The sequence below is a fragment of the Heterodontus francisci genome, chromosome 19 (assembly GCF_036365525.1).
Source record: "Heterodontus francisci isolate sHetFra1 chromosome 19, sHetFra1.hap1, whole genome shotgun sequence".
Taxonomy (NCBI): Eukaryota; Metazoa; Chordata; class Chondrichthyes; order Heterodontiformes; family Heterodontidae; genus Heterodontus; species Heterodontus francisci.
Window position 1 is genome coordinate 65064475 of NC_090389.1, and position 26881 is coordinate 65091355.

Below are 26881 nucleotides of genomic sequence, written 5' to 3' on the forward strand. Positions count from 1 at the left end.
GGCATTAAACATTCGTTACATAGCAAATAGGCATTAACCCTTTCAATGCAGACTCTCCAAGAGATTGCACTTATCATCTATAGACTTCATAAATATTTTAGTATTTGAGAGCATAAATGCATTAATGTACTAATTGGAAATATTTTTTACTCTAAAATACACGAGCAGGCTTCATATTCAACAACTCAGAATACCAATTTTGTTCAGTTACTGGTCAGTGTAGTTAAATCATCCCTATGTGCATTGTGAAAATGGATCAATTATACATGGTTTGGATAGCTTTCCAGGTAAACTCTGTCATCTGAGTGTAATTGCGCTACAATGTTTGTCCTAGGGTAAATGGATTCAAGTCCAGTGACATAATTGCTAGTTGAGCTGTTACTGAATGTAATTCAGAAAATGGGGACCCAATTGTTTGGCCCTGAGGAAAGGAGGCTCAAAAAGGATATGATGCAGGTCAGTGGATGGAAGTGGGATTGGCAATAAGTGGCACCTTCAGAAACCATTACACAGCTACCCAATTCCAGAAGATGTTCATTGACATTTCCCAGTACAGCATTGTCATACCTTACAACATTGCACTGTAATAAGCATGTTTTCCAGTTGCAGCATCTTTCCCTTATTACAATGGACATATTCTGCAACTTAACACTTATATGCAGGAAGTACCCCAGAGTTTTGCACACCCCTTCCTTCACTCTGCAATTCTTTCATTACTCAGAATTAAACATATTGAGAAGCAGTGGAAGGCTCTAGGTAGGTATTTCATTGCCAGCATCTGTTCTCATATGAAAAAATGTCTTCTGAAATGTGGGTTGCATTCCATATGATGGTACACAGAGTGCCTTCATTCTCTTTACTTTCTTTTTATAGGGGCAATGGACCATAACCAAAAACAAAGAAGTAACATCTCCATTCTCCAAGGCTCCTGCAGTAAATTATCAGCCAGCCACCTCAGAAAACCCTGCTGCAGCAAGAGAAGCTGGAGGCTAGGATTGAAAGGACACTCAGTAGCAGGCATCAATGGGAAGACAAAATGGTCTGAAACTGTAGGATGTTTGTCAGATTTGCTTTTCAGTGATTTTCTTTTTGGCAATGGTGTGCTTAATGATTTTAGCAAGGTGAGGAAATGCCTGTGCAAAAGAGTAGGCTCGAGGGGCCATATGGTCTACTCTTGTTCCTATTTCTAATGTTCTAATACTCTCCAAATGAAGCCTTAGTAGCTCTCGATGGAGATGACATGTCAATGAATGAGTGAATTGACTTTCTTGCCAATGGGGAACCAGGATGACAAAGCTCATATGGCAGTGCGCCCGGATCATAGTCAGCTGAAGATCTCCCTTAAGAGCTGTTCCTGTTGCTGTCTATCAGCTGGCACAACTCAGCTACTAGTTAGAGGGGGACGCAGCCTTCAGGAACATACACCAAAATAAATCGACATTTTGAAAATCAAAACAAGTGAGCATCACCGCAAATGTTAAAAACTGCAGCTAGCAAAAGTGGATCATCCAGCATCCCTTATGCCTCTCCCTGTTGCTTTACTTTGAAATGAATGAGGAGAAGGATCAGGTGGACCACTGCAAAGATGCCACAAGTTGAAGCAGCACTGTAGGTAATCTGTGGCTCCTACTCACTTGTATCCATGCCTACCTGTTTGCCAATATAGACAAGGACACTTTAACGTATTCTCTCAGCAATATTTTCAAAAACTGTATTTTCTTCAAAAAGCTATAACTAAATAATTCCTCAGGCTCAGTTGGAAACCTTAAAACTGAAAAAAATTGAAAGATTTTAAAACACTTTATAACAAAAATTAAAGAAACTTTGAAATAAATTAAAAACATAAAAATCTGTTTAAAAACTTAAATACATTTCCCAAAAAAATTTAAAATACTTACAGACTCACCTGCAGGATACTCTGGTTTCTTCTGACCTTTAACGTTAGTGAAGGTTCCTTGAGGCTATTAACTCTGGCCGTACATAAACAAGCCCTAATAAGTGTGTTATGAACTCACATCTGCTGTACATATATTTGCAAATTCAGTGGCATTAAGTTGCTCCTATAAGTCGGTCCCACGTTCCTTATGTGTCAGTGTTGCCTCACACTACCCATTATCTACCTATGCAATAATATAACCCAGGAGCTGTAACAAAGAATTCACTTTGACACATATTTGGGCTGTGAAATTCAGTTCCTTAGTGCCCAGTTTGTCATTGCTACAAGTGCCGCTTCGCCTCCCAAACAGCGTTCATGGTGTGCACACGATTCTGGTGCTAACTGTGCCAGACATCATATTGGTGTGGGTGTTATAACGCATTCGTTCAGCAGCAGGAAGGATCCCACACAGTGCTATTTAAAGGGACCATCAACTACTTTCTGGTTAATTGCTGATGAATTTATACTGGCTGTTGCCGCAATTGTAGAGTGTTTGGTGGTTTGTAGTGTTATTTGAAGTTGCTAAAGGCTACAGAGTGGAGTGTGGCATATGCTGTAGGACTTTGTCCTCACTTCAAGGATTCTGCACAAGCACTTGCTCCCAGACATAGATGCATATAACGAAAGCCAGGCTGTCACACAAAATATGATTAAGCATCCCAATGGTCTGCTCTAACAATGTTTCAGCCGCCTGAACTTCTGTGGGGCACCCCTGTCAAGATTTATGGTGGCCTGCTACATGCTGCCTTACCTCGCCATCATGAGGGTACGGGGAGATGGTGGCGGAGTGGTAATGTCACTGGACTAGTGATCCAGAGGCCCAGGCTAATGCCCTGAGGACATGGGTTCAAATCTCACCACAGTAGCTGGTGAAATTTAAATTCAATTAATTAATAAAAATCTAGAATTGAAAGCTAGTGTCTCAGTAATGGTGCCATGAAACTATCATCGATGCAAAAATAAAAGCCACCACCAAATATGCATTCCAAACCAAATTTATAAATCAAATCATGCCTCAGCAATGCTAGTAATGTGTTGGAGGACAGATTGCTGGACTGCTGTGATATCCATAAGCCCTTTAGCACACCAGCATCGCAGCCATAATGGCAGCTGTCTGAGAGCAGCCTGAGCTTTAAAGGCAGTAAGCAGACCTTACATGACTTCAGTCTGAGCTTCCACTGCAGCACCCAGATGTTGGGTGGCTTCGGCTTGTGCTGTGATGGAAGCTGAAACACTAGCCCTCAGATGCTGCAACGTGGTTGGGTCTGCAATTGGAATTGGTCACCACTTCCACGCAGGAAAGGATAGGCTCCAAGTTCTGCACAAAGCCTTGTGTCAAGTTGGTGCCGGACTCCTTCATGCTCCTTAACATTGACCACAGGCTTTCTGACAGGCCTGCCCATGCACCAAGTATTTAATTGTGCATACACATCAGCTTTCTTCTGTAGGCTGCCCCATCGCAGTTCTCATCTGAGTCCTCTGCAGTAGAACCTGTTTGCAACCTCACCCTCCAGTGAGCTGGCACCTGCACTGTCCCGGCTGAAGGCCATTTGTGCCCGGTGTCTCAGCACATGCATATCTTACTGTAAGCTGTCATCTGAAGTATGCATTGTCTCATTTTCTGAGCTGGTGGCTGTGAGTGTGAGAGTGAGTAAAAGTGTTTCTTCTTCATCGCTGTCCTCATGCTCTTCCACCTCTTTCTCTTGTACCACTGCCTGGTCAGGTGACAGTTCTTGGGTATCTGAGAGGAGAAAGGCATATGGTAGGGTTGTTGTGAAAGGAGTGGGGGAGATAAAGCAACAGGTGCATGCTGATACCTCCTGCAGCTTGTAAATCAGAAGAGATTGTGGGATGAGGGGGAAGTCGGATGTGAGGAGGAGGATTTGTATGCGCATACTGTCCTCTTCAATGGTTTGAACCCTACAACTGGCCTTGGCCTCAGTCATGACTGCTCCAATGATGTTGACCACCATGTTCTCCATGAGGATAAGGACGTGCAACCATACCTGTCCCCCAGCAGTTAGGTTTTGCTGCCTCCGATAATGCGCAGAGAGAGGACAGTGTGTCAGTGAGTGGGGTGCAGCATGCTTGGGTGATTTGGTTGTCATGGATGAATAGCTGACAGTAGGTGGCGGCTGTGAGATGTGGGTGTGAGACTTGCAGCAATGCTAAGTGTGTGATGGTGAGGTGAAGCTATGAAGGTGAGGTATGAGTCATGATTGATAGAGATTGTTGGTAGGTGAATGATAGAGATACGGTGCGAGCAGTGTGTGCAGTTGGTGGGATATGACGTTTGAAGATACATTCACTAACCTTGACCATTTGTGATGTCATTGAACTTTTTGCGGCACTGCATCCAGGTCGTTGGGAACTTCATTGCTGGCATTGACTGTCAGTTATCTTTGCAAAGTTTGGCTGGAGGCCCTCATGCAGATAGATGGCATCTTTCCTGCTCTCCAACTCAGCCCTGCAACTGGAGCCTGCTGTCTGCCTTTTTGTGCTATTATTGAGTGTTCCCTCTGTCAAAATCACTTCTACAACAACTTTCAGCACCTGCTCCAGCGACAATGGACCGCCTCTTTAAGAGGTGCAGGCTGGCTTTTAGTGCAAGCTAGCTAGAACTCGTGATAGTCTCTCACAATTTTTCAGCCCCTGCTCAGATGTGCAGCCACTCAAGCACGGTTAGCGCTGACTGCATGCTACATTAATTTAAATTAGCAGGCAGGATGAAGTCTATGTGCTGCCTGTATCGGAAGCAATGAATATGGGGTAATCCTGCATTCCAATCCCATTTCTGTGCCCTGCCCAATTTCTCAGCCTTAGTCTTTTGCACATGCCCTCATAGGCTTCTCCAATCTTTTCAACAACGGACCAATAAGACGAGGCCACATACAAATCATTAAGCTGCTTTACTTGACAGACAGCAAGTGAACATACAGAGCAGAAATGATAATCACCCACATACCTTGCCTCTGCATAATAATGCAAATTAATTGACACTCTCAGCTTCCCCATACAAGTGGGTTATAGAGCCTGACTTTAAAGAAATAACTAGATGAGGAGAATTTTTTCTCTCAGAGGATTTGTGGGACTTTAGAACTCTCTGCCTCAGAAGGTGGTGGAGGCGGGGTCACTGGATAATTTTAATGCGGGGTTCATAGATTCTTGTTAGGCAAGGGAATCAAAGATTATCAGAGGTAGATGGGAGTGTGGATTTCGAGACACAAACAGATCAGCCATGATCTTATTGAATGGCGGAGCAAGCTCAAGGGGCCGAATGGCCTACTTCTGCTCCTAATTTGTATGTTCGTAAACTGCCATCCTGCATCAGAGTTTGCAGCCTTTGCTGGATAGACTGACCATAGCCTGCCTGTTTCTGAATATGTGGTTTTCTTTCCTGTTAATTCTGACCCCAGGAATTGTAATCTTGTCAACCTACCCTGGCAACTACCTCTCCTTAGTTCACATGAAGCGAGTCATTTCAACCAGAATACGTCCGAATTATCACTGAAACTTTCATCGTCTGAAGCACACTGATTCAAATACCCCATCCAAATACAAATTTACATCTGAAAGAAACATAGAATTATAGAATGATTACAGCACAGAGGAAGTCATTCAGCCCAACGTGACCATGCCAACTCTCTGCAAGAGAACTCTGCTAGTCCCACTAACGCACCCATCTCCCCCAACCCTACTTTCCCCGTAATTCTGCAAATTTTTTCTCTTCAGGTGCTTATCCAAATCCTTTTTGAAAGCCACAATTGAATCTGCTTCCACCACACTATCAGGCAGTGCATTCCAGATCCTAACCACTCGCTTTGTAAAAGAAAGTCCTTCCACATGCTGCTGTTGCTTCTTTTGCCAATCACGTTACACCAGTATCCTCTGGTACTTGATCCTTCCGCCAATGGGAACAGTTTCTCCCTATCTACGCTGTCTAGACTCCTCATGATTTTGAACATCTCTATCAGATATCCTCTCAACCTCCTCTTTTCTAAGGAAAATAACCCCAACTTCTCCAATCTATCCATGTAACTGAAGTCCCTCATCCCTAGAACCATTCTTGTAAACTTTTTCTGCACCCTCTCTAAAGCCTTCACACCCTTCCTAAAGTGTAGTGCCCAGAATTGGACACAATACTCCAGTTGAGGCCAAATCAGAGTTATTTAAAGGTTTGATATAACTTGCTTTCTTTTGAACCTATGAACTTAACCCCTGGAGATCTCAGTTTAACTTCTTTCTTTTCTTTCTTTGGGCCTCCTTGTCTCGAGAGACAATGGGTAAGCGCCTGGAGGTGGTCAGTGGTTTGTGAAGCAGCGCCTGGAGTGGCTATAAAGGCCAATTCTGGAGTGACAGGCTCTTCCACAGGTGCTGCAGAGAAATTTGTTTGTCGGGGCTGTTGCACAGTTGGCTCTCCCCTTGCGCCTCTGTCTATTTTCCTGCCAACTACTAAGTCTCTTCGACTCGCCACAATTTAGCCCTGTCTTTATGGCTGCCCGCCAGCTTAATAGTAACATTTTTAACATAGATTACACCAAGGTCTCCCGGTGTAACAAAGTCAGAAGTCCAAAAACATGACAGCCTGTTTTGCAAGGGTGTTGTGCACCAGCAATTGTCATTGGGCGAGAGCAAAGAGAAATGAGGCCCTGCAGCAAAGCTCACTGACCTACTATCATTTGCATGCGTCAAAACAAGCATGCAGTGGCCAAGTTATTCCGTCCCCAGCGAGGAGGCCTGGGGGCAGATATTGGAGGAATATCTATCTGCCACTTTTTTGAGGTGGTGAAACAATGTTAGGCCTCCCAAATACATTTCCATCCCATTAACACTCTGAGACTGTCTGAAAATGGATGGGTTCCTGCAGGAAATCCAGCCCATTCCATATTTAATACAATTTGAACTATCTAGTTCCTGACCACAATGTTATATATTTGAGGTACTTTTTAGTTTTTTAGAAAATTTATTTTAATTTAGAGATACAGCACTGAAACAGGCCCTTTTGGCCCACCAAGTCTGTGCCGACCAAGAACCACCCATTTATACTAACCCCACAGTAATCCTACATTCCCTACCAACTACCTACACTAGGGGCAATTTACAATGGCCAATTTACCTATCAACCTGCAAGTCTTTGGCAGTGGGAGGAAACCAGAACACCCGGCGAAAACTCACACAGTCACAGGGAGAACTTGCAAACTCCGCACAGGCAGTACCCAGAATTGAACCCGGGTCCCTAGAGCTGTGAGGCTACAGTGCTAACCACTGTGCCATTGTGCCGCCCTAAGATAGTTGGTAAGATATTTTCGACTGGTAAATTTCAACTCAGCTTTTTAAATCAATTTTAGACATTTTACAGCAAGCGGGTTACGCCAAGCTTACCTCTAACACATGGATTGGTACAGGAGTTGATGGCAATGAGCTGGCTGAAATAATACGAATGACCATTGGATTCAGTTCCCTCTCCAATTCTTCAGACATGAGTGATTTATCCACTGATACAGTGAAAAGAGCATCGAGTATTCCAGGGATTGAGCCATCCATTTTATTTGTGACTGATTTATCTCCTAAAGGTGGAATGGAGAGAATCATTAGCAAAAGCACTTAAATTAAGTAAATTATGTAAAATAAAAGCATAAGCAGTGAATCTTATCACTTTGAGCTTGGTGCTTTTCAATAGAACTGCTGAATAGTGAGAAATATTTTCATTTGAGTAAAACCATAGAAGCTTAAAACATAAAGGTAAGCCATTTTGCCTCTCATATCTAGACTGGCTCTTTGCTTGAGCAATCCAAGACGAGTGACACTGCCCTTATCTCTTCTCATAATCTTGTATCTTACTCTGCTTCAAATATCAAAGAGGCATATTCATCATAGAGTTTTGCAGCACAGAAACAGGCCCTTCGGCCCAACGACTCCAAGCATATCAATGCCCCTAAAACTCTGTAAAGGAATTTCTCCTAACCTTTCTCCTTGTTTTCTTAGTACCCAGCTACCAATTTTAAACAGACAAAATTATTGTGTTTTTTGATTTTTTTTGTAAACTAAATTATTTTTGTGTTCATCAATTGCTTTTAAGCATTTGTTTTCTCTTGCCACTTGGTGTCAGCAATAATCATTCCCTGGTCATGTACAAAAATCTGCAGATAGCCCTTCATAGACACCTCTACATGCACAGTCACCCTCCTCTTCACCATCTATTTGCCTTATAGCAACAACATTCGGAAACATGGGGTCATCTTCCATTTGTATGCTAATAATCACAGCTCTACCTCTTTGCTTCATCCATTGATCCAAAGGCTGGTGCTACATTACCAGCATGACTGACATTAAAACCTGGATGAACCAAAATATGCTCCAGCACAATGTCAATAAAATCAAAGCCATCTATTTCGGTTACTATCAACACTTACATGGCTGTGGCTTCCATTCAATCAATCTCCTAGCTGCCACATCAGGTTGGGTCAGGAAAAAAAGACTTGCATTTATATAGCATCTGTCATAACCACAGATGTCCAAAAGCACTTTACAACTAAGTACTTTTGAAGTACAGTCACTGTTCTAAAGTAGGAAAGACAGCAGCCAATTTGCAAGTGGCCAATGCCTCCTTATGTCTGTTTTAGCCGGCCTACTGGCCATCGAAATGTTAATGAGGCCCAGCTGTTAAAATAGACCAGACCTCCCGCAGAAACTTCCAGACGAGAAGTCGGACACATCTGCCTTCTGCCTGGGAGGTAAAATCTTGGCTTCAGAAACCATTATGTTCCCATTGATTTTGTGATTATCTCTCACTGTGCATTTTCATTCTCAAGGCCCTTCCTAACCAGATACTTAGCTAACTTTTAAATTGATTAATTAATAGAGAAATAACTGCTTTTGCTTGTACTAGCAGTATATTCTAGATATCCATTACTATTGTGGATAAAACAATTACTTCTAATGTCTTACCTTGCTTGAAGTTTGTTAATTTTCTACTCGGGCCCTTTAGTTCTGTGCTCACAGACCAAGTTAAATTATCCATTTGTCTAGGCATTTAAAAGGCTTTCAGAGAAAACATGCTCAGGTTTGTAGCTCTACAAATGAATCTCTTCAGAACAGCATGCAACCCTATTTGAAAATATGCTATGAATTAAGAACAAACTTTCAGAGCTCACATATGTACTCAGACCTCCCTAGATGCTGAGCTGCCAATTACTGTTTGGTTAAGTGCAGCACATAGTGAAGGTGAGATGCCTTGGCAATGGAGGAGGGGAACACTTACATGTTGTCACACTTCAGCGCTCCAGCAACTGGCCAGAGTGCAACACTGGAGAGAATGTGGAGGTGTCCACAGTATCTACTCCTCTGTGGGTTCCAAAAATGGGAGAAGAAGGATTAAACAAAACTCAAAAACAAAAAATATGAGCTTGACTGGCAACTAATGTAAAATGCAGATGAAAGATGAAACATTAAATCACTATTCAGTGCAACAAGTACTTTGCTTCTGGATTTGGTGGCAATAATAGTCAACCAACTACTTAAGTAATTACAGTAAAATCAGTTGGGTCTTTTGAAGTGCTGCAGCTTACCACAAACAACGAACTACCAAATCTCCAGAAAATGAACTTTCCACACGATTGAAGCTGTTCCTGGAACAGCACAAATACAACCAGCTACATGGGCCAAAGGAAATACAACAGAAGCAAAAGTAATTTTTGAAAGTCTAACATACATGTGGTTATTTGTTATACTGTGCAACATTTTCTATACTTAAATATGCAAATTAGCCTGTGTGCTTTTTTAAGGGACTGTTTTAACAAAACTGCAATAGAATAATGATTTAAATTAGCGGTCACTTGTTTAGATGGCTCCATGGCTATAAATGGTATGTCTAGCATCTGCACAAATAATCAGTGTGATTACAGTCAAACAATTGTTTTTCACCCACAGCACAGTCATAGATCTGACTGAGCCATGTTTTGTCTGGATAATACAATGATTTAGCTTGCAGAAGATACATGCAGCTGAACTTGTGAGAATTTCCATGATCAGCTCATTTTAATAGTTATTAGACAAATTAGATCTTGAGGAGAGAGTTTGGTGATGATGGGGGTAGGATTTCAGGGACAACAGCAGTCTTCAAAGGCTTGTATCTGAGCTTTAAATGTGAACTGCATGAATTTTCCATATCCTAACTTTTTTACAGAAAGCATTTGTTCAGGCTTAGTAAGATGGCTGAGGAAAGTTAAAATGCGAATGGAAGAAGGAATGTTCTGAATCTGCCATGGAGTTGCTTCTAGAGGATGTGACGCAAAGGAGGGAAGAGAGTCATCGTACTCTACTAGTTGCTTTCTGCACTGCCTGGAAGGCTGTGGCAGAAAGAGTAAATGCCTTCTCCTTTGTGCACAGGAGGATTGAGCAAATACAGAAGTTTTTAAACAAAAGGATCATTGCTAAGGTATGAAAAGACAACATTTCGCATAGTCTTCTTTGGCCTCCTTGTCTCGAGAGACAATGGGTAAGCGCCTAGAGGTGGTCAGTGGTTTGTGGAGCAGTGCCTGGAGTGGCTATAAAGGCCAACTCTAGAGTGACAGACTCTTCCACTTCCACAGGCGCTGCAGATAAAATTGATTGTCGGGACTGTTACACAGTTGGCTCTCTCCTTGCACTTCTGTCTTTTTTCCTGCCAACTGCTAAGTCTCTTCGACTCGCCACTCTTTAGCCCCACCTTTATGGCTGTCCGCCAGCTCTGGCAATCACTGGCAACTGACTCCCACGACTTGTGGTCAATGTCACAGGACTTCATGTCGCATTTGCAGATGTCTTTAAAGCGGAGACATGGACAGCTGGTGGGTCTGATACTAGTGACAATCTTGCTGTACAATGCGTCCTTGGGGATCCTGCCATCTTCCATGCGGCTCACATGGCCAAGCCATCTCAAGTACTGCTGGCTCAGTAGGGTGTATATGCTGGGGATGTTGGCCGCCTCAAGGACTTCTGCTTTGGAGATACGGTCCTGTCATCTGATGCCAAGGATTCTCCGGAGGCAGCGAAGATGGAATGAGTTGAGACGTCGCTCTTGGCTGACGTACGATGTCCAGGCCTTGCTGCCATAGAGCAAGGTACTGAGGACACAGGCTTGAAACACTCAGACCTTTGTGTTCCATGTCAGTGCGCCATTTTCTCACACCCTCTTGGTCAGTCTGGACATAGCAGCGGACGCCTTTCCCATGTACTTGTTGATTTCTGCATCAAGAGACAGGTTACTGGTGATAGTTGAGCCTAGGTAGGTGAACTCTTGAACCACTTCCAGAGCATGGTCGCCGATATTGATGGATGGAGCTTTTCTGACATCCTGTCCCATGATGTTCGCTTTCTTCAGGCTGATGGTTAGGTCAAATTTGTTGCAGGCAGCTGCAATCCTGTTGATCAGTCTCTGCAGACACTCTTCTGTGTGGGAGATTAATACAGCATCGTCAGCAAAGAGGAGTTCCCTGATGAGGACCTTCCGTACTTTGGTCTTCGCTCTAAGACGGGCAAGGTTGAACAACCTGTCATCTGATCTTGTGTGGAGGAAAATTCCTTCTTCTGAAGACTTGAACGCATGTGAGAGCAGCAGGGAGAAGAAGATCCCAAACAGTGTAGGTGCGAGAACACAGCCCTGTTTCACGCCACTCAGGATAGGAAAGGGGTCTGATGAGGCACCGCTATGCTGAATTGTGCCTTTCATATTATCATGGAATGAGGTGATGATACTTAGTAGCTTTGGTGGACATCCGATCTTTGCTAGTAGTCTGAAGAGACCATGTCTGCTGACGAGGTCAAAGGCTTTGGTGAGATCTATGAAAGCAATGCAGAGGGGCATCTGTTGTTCTCGGCATTTTTCCTGTAGCTGGCAAAGGGAGAACAGTATGTCAATGGTGGATCTCTCTGCTCGAAAGCCGCACTGTGCCTCAGGGTAGACATGCTCAGCCAGCTTCTGGAGTCTGTTTGAAATGACTCAAGCAAAGACTTTCCCCACTATGTTGAGCAGGGAGATTCCACGGTAGTTGTTGCAGTCACCGCGGTCACCTTTGTTTTTATAGAGGGTGATGCTATTGGTACTGCTCCTTCATCCCAGCACAGGCAAAGCAGTTCATGGAGTGCTGAGAGTATAGCAGGCTTGGCACTCTTGATTATTTCAGGGGTATTGCCGTCCTTTCCAGGGGCTTTTCCACTGGCTAGAGAATCAATGGCATCACTGAGTTCAGATTTTGTTGGCTGTACGTCCAGCTCATCTATGACTGGCAGAGACTGGGCTGCATTCACGGCGGTCTCAGTGACAACATTTTCCCTGGAGTACAGTTCTAGGTAGTGCTCCACCCAGCGGTCCATTTGCTTGCATTGGTCAGTGATTGTGTCCCCTGATTTAGACTTGAGGGGGGTGAACTTCTTGATAGTTGGCCCAAAAGCTCTCTTAATGCCATCACACATTCCTCTGATGTTTCCGGTGTCGGAGGCCAGCTGAATACAACTGCATAGGTGTTGCCAGTAGTCATTTGCACAGTGCCTGGCTGTTCTTTGTGCAGCGCTTCTGGCTATTTTAAGTGCTACGGATGTTAACTCGCCGGGGGCTTTCTTGTAGTTCAGCAGTGCAGTGTGTTTAGCGGCTATGACAGGTTCCAGCTCTTCAAAGTGAGATTGAAACCAGTCTGCATTCTGCTTCTCACGTTTGCCAAAGGTGGTCACTGCGGAGTCATAGGTGGCGTCTCTGATGTGGGCCCACTTGGTCTCTGCATCTCCTGCAGGAGTGTTTTGAAGGGCTTTATCAAGTGAATTTAGAAACTTATGTAACCTGCTGTGGATAAGAAATTCTGTTAGTGTTGATGCGCTGGCGGCCCTTCAGCTTGAAGTGATGTAGCTTCTTTGATTTGAGTCTCACTTTGCTGCACACCAGGGAGTGGTCGGTGTCACAGTCCGCACTGTGGAAACTGCGTGTGATTTGGACACTGTTTATAGTGGCTCGCCTTGTGACAATGAGGTCCAGCTGGTGCCAGTGATCTTGGGTGTCTCCATGAAACCTGGTGACAGGGTTTAGTATGAAAGAACGAGTTGGTGATGCAGAGGTTATGATAGGTACACAACTCCAGCAGTCTCTGTCCATCCTTCTCATTCATCCTTCCAATGCCATAGCGCCCAAGGCAGGAGGGCCATGAGTCATGGTCGGCCCCAACCCTGGCGTTAAAGTCCCCCAGCAGGAACAAATGTTCGGTGTTAGGAATGCTACTAATGATATTATGGCGTTCCTTGTAGAACTTGTCTTTAACTTCAGGTGGGAAGCAGAGTGTTGGAGCATAGATGCTGAGTAGGTGTACTGGACCAGAGGCGGTGAGCAGTCGGATGGACTGTATGTGTTCCGAGCCATTTGAAGGTGGCTCCATCATGCTGAGCAAAGAGGTCCTGATGGCGAAGGAGTGCACAGCATGACGTTTGGCACTGGTATGCCCACAAGACAGTGGGGTTGTTAGCTCCTATCCCTGAGCAGGAGCCCTAACAAGTAAACTGTGCGCTTTCATGCGGAGAGAGGGTGTGAGGAGGGAGGGGGTGCGAGGGGGGATAGTAGGCATGCCACAAACTGTTTAACTTTAACATGCTGCACCTTGACTGAGGCTGCATACTACATATTGGCATGCATATCTTTGCTGATGCAGCACACACTTTTTAGCTAGTACTGAAACACGTAACTATTTTTGTATAGATAACTTTGGAGCTATGACCACAACGTTACATCCAGGTTAAGCACTAAGCATTTGTAAGGAAAAGCAAGTGGAGGTAGCAGCAAAAAACAGGAAAAGCTAATTGTATGTCTCTTGGTCATTGGCTCACATGCTAATTGGGACATAGGACACTTGAATGGTAATGTTTATGATCTTCAAACTCTCACTATCTCACCAAATTGTATCTGCTTGCAGAACAAGACTATACCTAACAGGAGAAAATGATGTGATGCCAGAGGAGGCCTCACCAATGTTTCCTCTAAGCTGTGCAGCAACTGGAAATGTGCCATGCAGAGGACAAACATGCCATGCACAAGCAATGGTCTCTTTAATGCAGCTGTATCGCAGTCTTAAAAGGACTGTGCAGTACAACAAACAGGCCACGTTCAACAAAGGGAAATTAGAGGGAAAATTGAGCTCCACCCAATATAAGTTTCATAAGGTTATATAACAACAAATCCGAGAAATAGTAGCTTTGGAGGGGGAGAAGATGCTATAATCAAAACTACTACCGTCCTTTTCTTCCTCTTCCTCTCCCTATTGACTCATTGGGCTGCCTTTAATGCAGTTGGCAGAGGTCAAGATGCCAGGCCAAAAAGGTGAGGGGAACCCCCGCTTTGGCTGTTTGGGGGACCCCCGACTGCATTTTACGGCACTCAGGCAATTAACTGCCCGGCACCAGGGTTCAATCAGAGAGCCAGCAGCTCAGTAGTTCCAGCAGCACCACCGGGAGCAGTGGCCACTACTGGAACTGCAACAGTCACCGGACCAGGAACAGCCATGGAGCCCGGGAATGCAGGTAAGAGAGGGTGGGCTTGCCAGGGCCAGTCAGGTAGGCCCCGATGAGGAGTGGGAGAGGGTGGATTGTTGAGGGCAGGGGATTGGGTGGTGACACAGGGGTGGTCTTTGCCACTGGGGGACCCTACGTGGGCTACAGACTGCCCATGGAGGAGGCCCATCTCCACCAGCCACACAGAGGCTGCCTTGTTTTAATGGGTGACCTCTGCATGTTGTAGAGGACCCCTCCCTGTCGTTGATAAAATGCTAGTGGCGGTGGGAAGAGCTGCTTAAGTGGCCAATAATTGGCCACTTAACAACGTCAATTGGCCTCTGGGCAGGAAGGCCATCCTTGTCCTTCCCCACCCTAGACTAAATTTGATGGCATTGTGTAGGTAACAGGCACCCCAAACCCCTCCCCGACTTCCCTCGCAATTTTATGGGCCCTCCCTGCCTCCCTGCAGTATAGCTCCATAGATTAGCATGTCACTTTGTTAGAAGTGATATCTTCCTGTTGTTATTCCACCATGCTCTTCCTGTATTTCTGCAGGTATCCCTCCAGAGCCAGAACCAGAACCAGGGAAGTCAAAACCACCTGTAGATCGAACCATGCATCCATCATTTTACCTGTCACAAGCACCAGAACAGCCACATCACTCTGGGGGAATTCAACTAGTCAGATTGAGGAAGTACCACCAATTGAAGCATTGAGCACAAGTGAGGAGAAACAAGTGAAGGTAGCAGCAGAAGAACCAGAAGTGTGTGTCCATTTTTGGAAGCATGTCAATGAGGCAGTAATAATGGGGTTATTATTTCTACCTCTTTTATGCTGAGTCTTAATCACATTAGTATATAATTGGTATCCGGTGGTGCTAAGTGCTATCCTGAAGATGGAAGTAAGTTTAAAGGGATGCCTTCTTCAGACACTCTTGTAGTTAAAACCTAATTATTGTGCTATATCTGTTTTTTTTTTTCTTTTCCATCTACTTTACCATTTGCCTTTGCGCTATTTGATCAGAGGTTGCCAATTAACACCTTTTGCCAACTTTTTCAGCTCGGATGCAATTAATTTCCTCTAATAAATTCCACTTTGTTTCTGGGAAGAAAGGGGGAACAATGGAAGGAGATTAGGCTAGTAAGCCTATACCACAAGCATATGGTATACATCCACCAATACCTCAAGTAGAGTATATGGCAGAGGCTCCCCCACCTGAGGAACAGTGCTTGTGTAGGGATTGTCCCGATTTTAAATTGCAGGTGGCAGGGATACTTACCCCAAGCTGATAGGGTACTCTTTAAATATGCAGATGGTGCTCCAATGATGTCATCAGGGCCTGATCTGCTATTTTAACCAGAGGCTGGAGCAGAGAAGCTGTGGTGGCAAACCCACTGGAAACAGCAGCCAGAGCTAGAAGAGGCCCATTGGGGTAAGTTTCTATTTGTTTTTTGTATCGTTGTGGATCAGGAGGAGCAGGAGTGCTCCTCTGGGCTCCACAAGAAAACTTTGGGACTCCCCTGCGCTGAACTTCCTCCCTGCTCCTACAACTGGGCTTCCCCTCCCAGAGCACATATGTTTTACAGACAACTGTACCCTGGGTCCACAGCTGATTTTAGCAGTTGGACAGATACTGACGTCCTGGCCGCATGGCCCAAAAGTCAGCAGGCTCAGTTGTTAAAATCAACTGAGCCTGCTTGCTGCTGCTCCCAGATGGACACACTACATGTTTACTGTGCTCCCACCTGTGAGTTAAATTTCGAGCCCATAGTGTGTGTATATCTGCTTAGACATACTTTCTAGTTATTTTATGCCAGTTAAATAGTTACCATATTTAGATTAGTCTGGTTCCTTTTAGGTATATAACATAGCTTTCACAAGAAAACTCTTCTCAGGGTTATCCGCTTTGGCAACAACTAAAAGTTCACATCAAAAGAAAGCTGTCAAGCAGACGAGCCAAGTCTGGTACCAGTCTGCAGGCAGTTATTAAAACTTTCCAGCCCTACCTCCTGCAGAAGACTTCAAAGTATTGCAGTAAACACAGCCTCAAAATAAGCATCATTAAATCTTTAAAGAAATGCTGAAGAACTTAGGAAGTGCAGCATGTGTTGCTAATTTGTCACAGGATGTGGGATAATGCTTGTGCATTCTCTTTGATAAAAGTCCGTATTTTTATTCCAGTTCAATGAAAAGAACTCCAGCAGATTATAAAGGCAGGATTTTGATATTAATACATCTGAAATTAGTGCCAGTGAACAAAAAGAATGTGTCTTGCCCCACATTATGCAGAATTTAAAGTTGCATTACCCATTATTGTTAGCATTTCTATGCTAGTACAAAACTACAATGCAACAACATTTAGTTGAAATGTTGTAATTGACTGTAAAAGTTGTTCAATTTTGGATGGATATAGAATTGATGAAAAAAAGTGCAGAGATGGCAGCAAATAAAATCTGAATTTTCAGCAGGAATGTTAAAAATGACTGTGCTGGATAAATTTGCAATTTATCTATTACTTCAGCATCTGTCAGATGAGGTACTGAAATATCCGAAGCATAGACACCATGAATGATATTTGCATGTTTCCTCATTTAATGTAATGCTTCTGATTTTAGCTAAATCCATTGTTTCATAAAACGGATACATCCAATTGTGCCAGCTACATTATATATTCAAAGCACACAAAAAGCAGATCATTAAAACAAACAATATAAGCTAAAGAATCAATTATTTTAAGTACAAAGCTAGTTTTGGAGACTTATGCAAGCTAACAGCAGCATTGCAAATCCTGGTTCATGCAATGACAAAATAGCTAATTTCAGCAGGATCTGCTGTATGAACCATTGCTGCTGTATAAGTTAAGCTGTATAAGTGAAATAAGTTAAAGTAAAATAAAAATTTAAATAGTGAAAATAGGAAAGAGACCAGAGAAAACGAAATGAATACTGAGAAAAAATGGAGCAGAGTATTACAACTTTTGTTTCTACGTTTTTTTAGTAGTTTATTATAGTAATAAAGCTGCTCCTGTCATTGTGTAGCATATTATTGTAATACTGTATTAGGATTTGTTTCAACATTGTAGCATGTTTCTTTAAAAATGGCTAGTCCAGGGAGCTTGGAGATCCTCATAGTCTATGGACTAATTAACTATGAGGCAAAACCCTACTTTTATTATAATATAGGCCACGCAGCTCTGAATTTCATTATGCTAAAACTAATTAAGTAAAATTTAGAAATAAGTTGAATAGTTTCATTTCCAGTCTAAAATCATAACTAGCTTATCTACCATCAAGAAACACAAGAATCATTCAAATCAGTGCACAAATCCCACACAAGTGTTACGGAAGTTATTTCATTTAGTTAAAAGAAAGTGTTTTCTTTCAAATAGAAGGCAATTACAGAAACCAGAGGCAGATGAATGTGCAGTAGACTGTCAGCTGCTACAGGATATGCCAAAATTGTAATAATATATCTGTTGCATAATTTCCCTATTCCCTACCATTTAGGATTATCTGTGTCCACTCACCTGCAAGAAGAAGCCTAATGTCCAGGTTTATCACACCTGAGGCATGTTTCACTGTCCCTTTCTTTTTCTGACTTCGCTGCTGTGGTTTTGCAGATTCAGTTTTGTTTTTGGACTCTTTGGTTGTTGTGGCTGCAAAGAAATCGGGACATGCTTAGGTTCAGTTAGAATCATAGTATCCTTTGCTTTACCCTAGACTACTTAAGAACAATCAAAAATCAAACCTTATTCATGTATTAAAGGGAACAATACTGTAGGGAAGAGTACCTTTGATATCAACTATCCCCTATACTTTATAGACTAGGGGAGAAAAAGTATTGCCAGCTCAGAGAAACCTTCTGTTTTATCTTTGCAACAGCAGCCTGCTGGAACTGCCACATTGTTTCTTAAAAACAGAAATCAGCTGTTCAGATGAGATGGGACCAGTAATGAGCAGCTGTCATCAGAGTACAGAATGCTGGGATCCTTCTGGGTTCCATTGTCAACCAGCAATGTAAAATTAAACTGTCGCCAGCCTCGCATGGTGCTAAAATGGTTGAGGATACCATATTCATTACCACAATAAGAGTACTTATCCTTATGGGTACTTGGTACCTGTCAGCTTATAGGCTGACATTTGGACTCAACCTGGAAGATCATCAACAAATTGCAAGGAACAGGAGAAAAGGAAATGTTCTCCTCAACATAAGGAAAGGACTTTTTTAAAGCAACTTTTCCCTAGTTATATCGGGAAGTATTTTACCTTGAAAGTGCATAACCCTTTAACCATTATTGCCAAAACAAAAGGTGCATAGGCACTAAACTGCAGTGGTACAGAGTAGTAAGAATGTAAGGTTCCTCCCAGCATTCCCAATACAACTAGTTCCCAAGCTGGGCATTGAGGAAACTATCACGTATTTCCCTGTATGGAGGGACAGCGTGATTCTCTGAAAGTGCTGATTCCCATCCTTTTTGGAGTGACATTCGTGCAGGGGAAGGAACATGTGTTTCCCTCTGTCAGGGTGTCTGCCTATCTGCTTCCTCACCACCCACTGAACCAATACCAATCATGGTGCAAGAAAGCCAGCTGGGCCAGACTGCCCTGACAGCACCCAAAGTGCTTCAGTCTGCAGCCTCTGAAGGCCCACTGCAAGAAGTCATCAACCACAAGCATCTCAAGGGTACCCAATGAGTAATCTCCCACCAGCTCTGCTAAAATCACTGGGGATGCAACTTGCAGGAAAATTCATAGAGTCATAATGAGACAGAAGGAGGCCATTCAGCCCAACAAGTCCATGCCAGACAAAATTAAGAAACTGCCCCCACCCCAAAGAAAGCAAATGACTCATATGATGATTGAACCCACAACCTTGGCGTTATTAGCATCACACTCTAACCAAGTGAGCACTATGGGTTGATCATTGTGGCAGCTACAGAATGAAACACAGCCAAATTATATGGTGGTAAGCAAAGACATGAACTTGGATTGTAATATCAAGAAACTGAATGTATATATGTCTTAAAAATGTACAATATTGCTGGAAGTACGATACAGGTTGTAGCATAAGCTTAGTGTTCTGATTGTTCCATAAACTGGTTGCTATATGGTCATTATTTATACCCCTATAATTTTTTATTCTATTGATTTAAAATACACCAACTGTCTCATTTACTCCCTATAGGTGCTTTCATTTTAGTTTCCTAGTTCTTTTACTTGTCTAAATATCTATTGTTGATCCATACAAATACTAAAGGAAGAACTCTGAATAGATCCTACACACTAACAGACAATTTTCCTCATTTTAGAGCTTGGGTTTAGGTTTCACATGGGTGTAAATTCCAAGTTAAATGCATACATCTGACCTTCTATACTGTCAGGTACTAATATAAGCTACAGAGGAGACTGATTCCACAAAGCACGAATGGGGAAATGAGGAGTTTTTTTAAAAAGTGCAGCAAGTTGTTATGATCTGTAATGCACTGCCTGATAGGGTGGTGGTAACAGATTCAATAGTAACTTTCAAAAGGGAATTAGATATATATTTGAAAAGGAAAAAATGGCAGGGCTATGGGGATAAAGCCTATTTCTGTGCTATAAGTTTCTATGATTTGAAGCAAACTTCACAGAATCAGAGCAAATTCACTATTCTCCAATTTATTCATGTGAAACCAGTCTGTTGCAAGCTTGGTGTCATAGTTGACCCCAAGATGAACTTTCGACCACATATTCGTGCCATCACTAAGACCGCCTATTTCCACCTCCACATCACCCAATTTTGTCCCTGTGTCAGCACATTTCCTGCTGAAACCCTCATTCATGCTTTTGTTACCTTTCGACTTGACTATTTCAATGCACTCCTGGCTGGTCTCCCACAATCTACCCTCCGTAAACTTGAGGTCATCCAAAGCTCTGCTGGCCATGTTGTAACTCGCACCAAGTCCCATTCACCCCTGTGCTCACTGACTTACATTGGCTCCTGATCAAGCAATGTCTTGATTTTAAAATTCTAATCCATGTTTTCAAGTCCCTCCAACGCTTCGCCTCCCTATCTCTGCAATCTCCCCCAGCTCATATCTGCACTCATCTAATTCTGGTCTCTCGAGCATCCCCGATTTTAATCACATCACCATTGGTGGTGCCCCTTCAGTTGCCTAGGCCCTAAGCTCTGGGATTTCCTTCCTCCAACTCTCTGCATTTCTACTTTGCTTTCTTCCTTTACGACCCTCCTTAAAACCTACCTCTTTGACCAAGCTTTTGGGCACCTGATCTAATATCTCATTATGAGGCCTGGTATCATATTTTGTTTTATTATGCTTCTGTGAAGTACCTTGGGATGTTTTATTATGTTAAAGACACTATACATAAGCTATTGTTTTTTTTGCTGTTGAAAATAAAAATAGCTCTATACCACCAGTTGGTCTTTTTTCAATTCTACACAATGCCTTCCACGAACCTATGAAAATATTATTGGACGATAATGCTAATGGTAGCTGGAGATTGCTAAGGGTACACAGACTAGAATCAGGTATGAGTGCCTGGAGGCATAGCCCATGACATTTCTGTTGCCTAAACTCATTAAGGTAATTATTTTAATATCTGTTAGATTTCATTAAGTGCCACAGTATTTGAAATGCAATATTTGATAAACTGTCACATTGCAGTTAAATGTCAGTCAAAGCTGTTTACTTTTTTAAAAGAACTCAGCGAAACTTGTGTCTTAATTAAAGCCGAAACACACAAATAGAATAATAATTTGCAATGATTTCTTGTTGAATTGGAAAGGCTGTGATCAACAAAATCTCTCGCTGGGTTCCATTCAGTGTTTTTGCATTTGTTGAGATCATGCTGTTTTCTAATGGAATCTTTCCTTAAGGGGATTAGCCAAGTTTCAACAACAACTGTTTTTCTCTTTTGAACAGGATGTTTCAATTGTCCTGTGACATGTTTAACATAAAAGTGAGGAAGTGTGCACTGTTAAACAGCACAGTTCATTTATTACTGCCAGGCAATTTCCAAACTCCATGGGGATTTCTTTATCCAACTAATGCAAAATGCACAGCCTTTCAGATCCCAACTTCAATGAAGTAATGAAAAAAAGATATTTTCCCCTCTACATTTTTTTTTATCTTGTCTTACATATTCATTTAGTAGAAGCCTGCATTTTACTATACATTTTGATGAACAATTAACATCTCTTTGAACTCAACAGTTACCATACTGCCATTCTTTGGAAATTGTTAGAGTTTTTTTATACATTTCATGTTGTATTGACTTTAGAAGGCTTTCATGAATCACTATGGGGTGATTTTCAACTGCCACTCACTTGTGTCTTGCCTTTAAAATAGGTGGCTGCATGACCAACAACTATAGGGAATTACAGGTAGCTTGTTACATTTACTTGCCATTAGTCTTGAAGGACCACCATTTGTGCCACGGTGCTCTGTTGTAGTCATGAAGTGCTTTCTGTCCAGGGTTATGTGATGGCACAAAATGGCCTCTGATATGAGTAACAATCATGTATCTTGGAGGACAAGTTCAAGGAATACATTTAAGAGTTTTTTTTTAGAACATTTTGAGGAACCAACTAGGGAACAGGTCTTTTTAGATCTAGTATTGTTTAAGGAGATGGTTAGTATGTACGCATATAGTAAAGAATTCTCTGGGAAAGAGTGATCTTAATACAATAGACTTTCATATTAAGTTTGAGAGTAGTGTGATTAAATCTGAAACTAGAGTTTTGAATTTAAACAAAGCCAATTATGGAGGTATGAGGTGTGAGTTGGCTTCGGTAGGTTGGGAAACAAGGTTAAAAGATATGATGAAAAATAAGCAATGACAAACATTTAAAGAAATATTTTGTAACTCTCAATCACTATACATTCTCAAGATGAATAAAAACTTCACTGGAAAAATGGTACAGCCATGGTTCACTACAGGAGTAATGAATAGTATCAGATTAACATACAAACATATGAATGTACGAATTAGGGGTAGGAATAGGCCACTTGGTCCCTTGGGCCTGCTCCACCATTCAAAAAGATGTCATGATCCTGTCTTTTTTTTTCTCTCTGGGAAATATGTGGTGTGTCTTTAAGACAGCAAAGGATCAGCACTGCTTTAAGAACAAGCAAGGCCTCAGGAGTTACCAAGCAGTTGCATTTTGGTTGCCGTTGGACACAACCATACCAAGAGGGAACCAACCAGCTTCAAAGGGTACATCCTGGTTGCCTTGGTTACAACCATTCAGGACTGAGCATCAAGAGATACATTTGTTACAATTTAATTTTGAACTGGCTTATCGTGGAAAAACAGACTGTTCTAACTGAGGAACAGACAGACAGCTGTGTGTTAGCACCTGAAAGGAGCACTTTCAGACCACTTAAACTGAAGGAAGAGAAGTTAGTCTGTTTATTTATTATTCTCTCTCAAAATTCAAAAAGGTCAAGCCAAAACAGAGATCTCTCATCACTTAAACTGAAGGAAGGAAAGTTAGATTGTGACAATCTTTTATCCCTCAAAACTTCTAAAGTCAAATTGATTCATTAAAAAACGTGTTTGCAAGTTATTAATTGTTGAAATTCATTGCTGGAGAAGGAGCAACTATTTCGACTTCTGAATTAGACTACGGAGAGATCTATTGTTGAAGAACCTTTTTTTCCCCATCGGACGGCTATGAGGACTTCAAGCAACCTTGGACTGTTCCACATCCGGCAGGAGTGTAAATCTGCAAGGACTCTAATTTTTTCTATTTTAAATATTGTTTATATCTTAATAGTGTTTAAGAATATAGTTTTTCTAAGTAAACAGTTAATTTGTGATCTAAAGCCACCTGGTTTGGTTAGCCTCATTCGGGGGGTGAATAGATGGTACAATTTGGCTGGGTCTTTCTTTAATTTGGAAAGTTTAAATGATATGTTCGGCGATCTGTGGAGGGACGGGATTGAATTAACAGTGCTTTTCTCCCACCACAATCAGAATTGTACATATTGATTGGGAACTTTGACTGGAGCGATCGGTCATAACAAAGATCATTGCTGATCTGATTGTAACCTCAACTCCACTACCCCGGATAACCTTTCACCCCCTTGCTTATCAAGAATCTATTTACCTCTGCCTTAAAAATATTCCAGGACTCTGCTTCCACCACCTTTTGAGGAAGAGCGTTTCAAAACTCGCGACCCTCTGAGAGAAAAAATTTCTCCTCATCTCTGTCTGAAATGGGCGACCCCTTATTTTTAAACAGTGACCCCTAGTTCTAGATTCTCCCGCAAGAGGAAGCATCCTTTCCACATCCACCCTGTCAAGATCCCTCAGGATCTTATATGTTACAATCAAGTCACCCCTTATTATAAATTCCAGCGGATACAAGCCTAGCCTGTCCAACCTTTTCTCATTAAACTTACAATGTTGCCAAAAGTATAGCAAGTTTGAGATTGGGAAGGTTTTAAAAATCAGCAAAGGATGACCAATAAATTAATTGATAAAGAGGGCGAAAATAGAATATGAGAGTAAACAAGCTAGAAATATAAAAACAGATTATAAGTACTTTTACAAATCTGTAAAAGGAGGAGATTAGTGAAAGTAAACGAGAGTCCCTTCGAGGCAGAGACAGGAGAAAATATAATGGGGAATAAGGAAACAGCAGAGATTTTAATCAAATGTTTTGGGCCTGTCTTCACAGTAGAAAACACAAAGAGCATACTGGAAATTGTAGGAAATCAAGAGACTAATGAGAGAGAAGAACTGAAAGTAATTAATATTAGTACAGAAAAATTACTAGAGAAATTAATGGGGCTAATTTTATGCTCTTCCCTGCAATGGGTTTGGAGGCAGGGAGAGCATATAATTGGGTGGGATGATGGTGGGAGGGGCAGGACCCCGCCACCTTCCTGCCTCTGCCGAAAATAAGGCCAGGGACGGGAAGGCCTGTGAACGGCCATCCTGCCCCACCACCAACTGAGGCCCTTATGTGGGCAATTAATTCCCAATCAAGAGCCTCAGCCAATGCCACAATTAGCCGACCGGTAGGTGGCCTTGTCACCGCATGGGAAGCACGCCAGGAAAAACTGTGTGGAATACTTGCCAGCTCCAGGGGTGGGCGGGTTGTCAGGTCCCTTGTTAAAAGGCACTTAGTGCCTGAATGAGAGACCCAGCATCGGGAAGGTGGTGGTGCTGCTCAGTTAAAGAGCTGCCAGCCTCTGATTGGCCAGCAGCTCTCAGAGGGCGGAATTTCCATCGCCAAGGTCCTTAAACCCGTGAAAGGCCTGCCACATGTCCATCTTAGTGCCAAATTGACACTTGATTTGGCAGGCCTCCCACAGAAGAGGCAACGCAGGGTTCTCGGCGGCATTTTTGCTGGATGTCGAGACCCCTATCACCTGGATAAAATCCCAGCCAATGGGACTAAAAGCTGACAACTCCCTGGACCTGATACCCTACACGCTAAGGTTTTAAAAGAGGTGGCTGCAGAGATAGTAGATGCATTGGTTTTGATCTTCCAGAATTACATGGATTATAGAATGGTCCCCGTGGATTGGAAGGTAGAAAACCTAATATCACTGTTCAAAAAAGGAGGGAGAGAGAAAACAGAGAACTACAGGCCAGTTAACCTGATATCAGTAGTAAGGAAATGCTAGAATCTATTATTAAGAATGTGGCAACAGGGCACTTGAAAAATCAGAATATGATTAGGCAGAGTCAACACAGCTTTATAAAAGGGAAATGGTGTTTGACAAAACTATTAAGAGTTTTCTGAGGTTGTAACTGGTAGGGTAAATAAGAGGGAACCACTCATGTAGTATATTTGGATTTTCAGAAGCATTCTATCAAGCCACACCAGAGGTTGTGACACAAGATCAGGATTCTTGGAATTTGGGAAATATGTTAGCATGGATTATGTGCCTTGGTGTCATATTTTGCTTTATAATGCTCCTGTGAAGTGCCTTGGGATGTTTTATTATGTTAAAGTGCAATACAATTATAAACTGTTGTTGGATTGAGGATTGGTTAATGGACAGAAAACAGAGTAAGAATAAACATGTCATTTTAGGGATGGCAGGGTGCATGTAACTAGCTCATAGGACCCATGGGAAATTGGCAAGTGGATCCAAAATTAGCTGAGTAGAAGGAAGCAAAGGGTTCTGTTCGATGGTGCTTTTGTGACTTAAAGGCTATTTCCAGTGAGATTCCACAGGGCTCAGTACTGGGTCCCTTGCCATTCCTGGTATATATAAATGATATAGATTTAAATGTGGTGGGCATGGTTAAGAAGTTTGCAGATATTATGAAAATTGACCATGTGGTTGATAGTGAGGAAGAAAACTGTAGACTGCAAGATGACACCAATGGACTGATCAGGTCGGCAGAAGAGTGGCAAATAGAGTTCATTCTGGAGAAGTGTGAGATGATGCATTTGGGGAGGACAAACAAAGCAAGGAAATGCACAATAGATCTTAGGATTCCGAAAATGTAGGTGAACAGATGGAGCAAGGTGTTCATGTCTACACATCCCTGAAAGTAGCAGGACAGGTAAATAAGGTGGTCAAGAAGGTATACGATACTTTCCTTCATTGGCCAAAGCCTAAAATATAAGGACAGGAAGGTTATGTTAGAACTGGATAAAACACACATTACAGTGCAGTTAGAGTATTATGTACAGTTCTGGTTGCTGCATTACAGGAAGGGTGTGAGTGGCGCAGTGGCGGGCGGCACAGTGGCGCAGTGGTTAGCACCGTGGCCTCACAGCTCCAGCGACCCGGGTTCAATTCTGGGTACTGCCTGTGTGGAGTTTGCAAGTTCTCCCTGGGTCTGCGTGGGTTTCCTCCGGGTGCTCCGGTTTCCTCCCACATGCCAAAGACTTGCAGGTTGATAGGTTAATTGGCCATTATAAATTGCCCCCAGTATAGGTAGGTGGTAGGGAAATATAGGGACAGGTGGGGATGTGGTAGGAATATGGAATTAGTGTAGGGTTAGTACAAATGGGTGGTTGATGGTCAGCACAGACTCGGTGGGCCGAAGGGCCTGTTTCAGTGCTGTATCTCTAAACTAAACTAAACTAAAAACACTAGAGAGACTACAGAAGAGATTTACGAGGATGTTGCCAGGGATGAAGAATTTTATCTATTAAGGAAGAATGGATAGGCTGCGTTTGGTTTCTTTGGAACAGAGGAGGCTGAGGGAAGATTTATTTGAGGTGTATAAAATTATATGGGGCTTAGAGTGGATAAGAAAGACCTATTTACATTAGCCGAGAGGTCAATAACCAGAGAGCATAGATTAAATGTGGAAGGATTACAGGACAGGTGAGGAGAAATCTTTTCACCCAGTGGGGGATCGAGGTTTGGAACTCACTGCCTGAAAGGATGGTAGAGGCAGAAACCCTCTTCGTATTAAAAAAAATATTTGGATATCATTTGATGTGCTGGAACCTACAGGG

General features: G+C 42.5%; 1 protein-coding gene across 1 annotated transcript in view; it reads right to left on the minus strand.

Moving 5' to 3' along the window:
• cfap92 (cilia and flagella associated protein 92 (putative)) overlaps positions 1 to 26881 on the minus strand; it is a 160801-nt gene that overhangs the window by 59581 nt on the left and 74339 nt on the right. Inside the window, exons 8-9 of the mRNA XM_068052273.1 lie at positions 17970 to 18098; positions 7319 to 7503 (exon numbers count right to left, since the gene is read on the minus strand). Of these exons, the coding sequence (XP_067908374.1) occupies positions 7319 to 7503; positions 17970 to 18098 (314 nt within the window). The remainder of the gene's footprint in view (positions 1 to 7318; positions 7504 to 17969; positions 18099 to 26881) is intronic.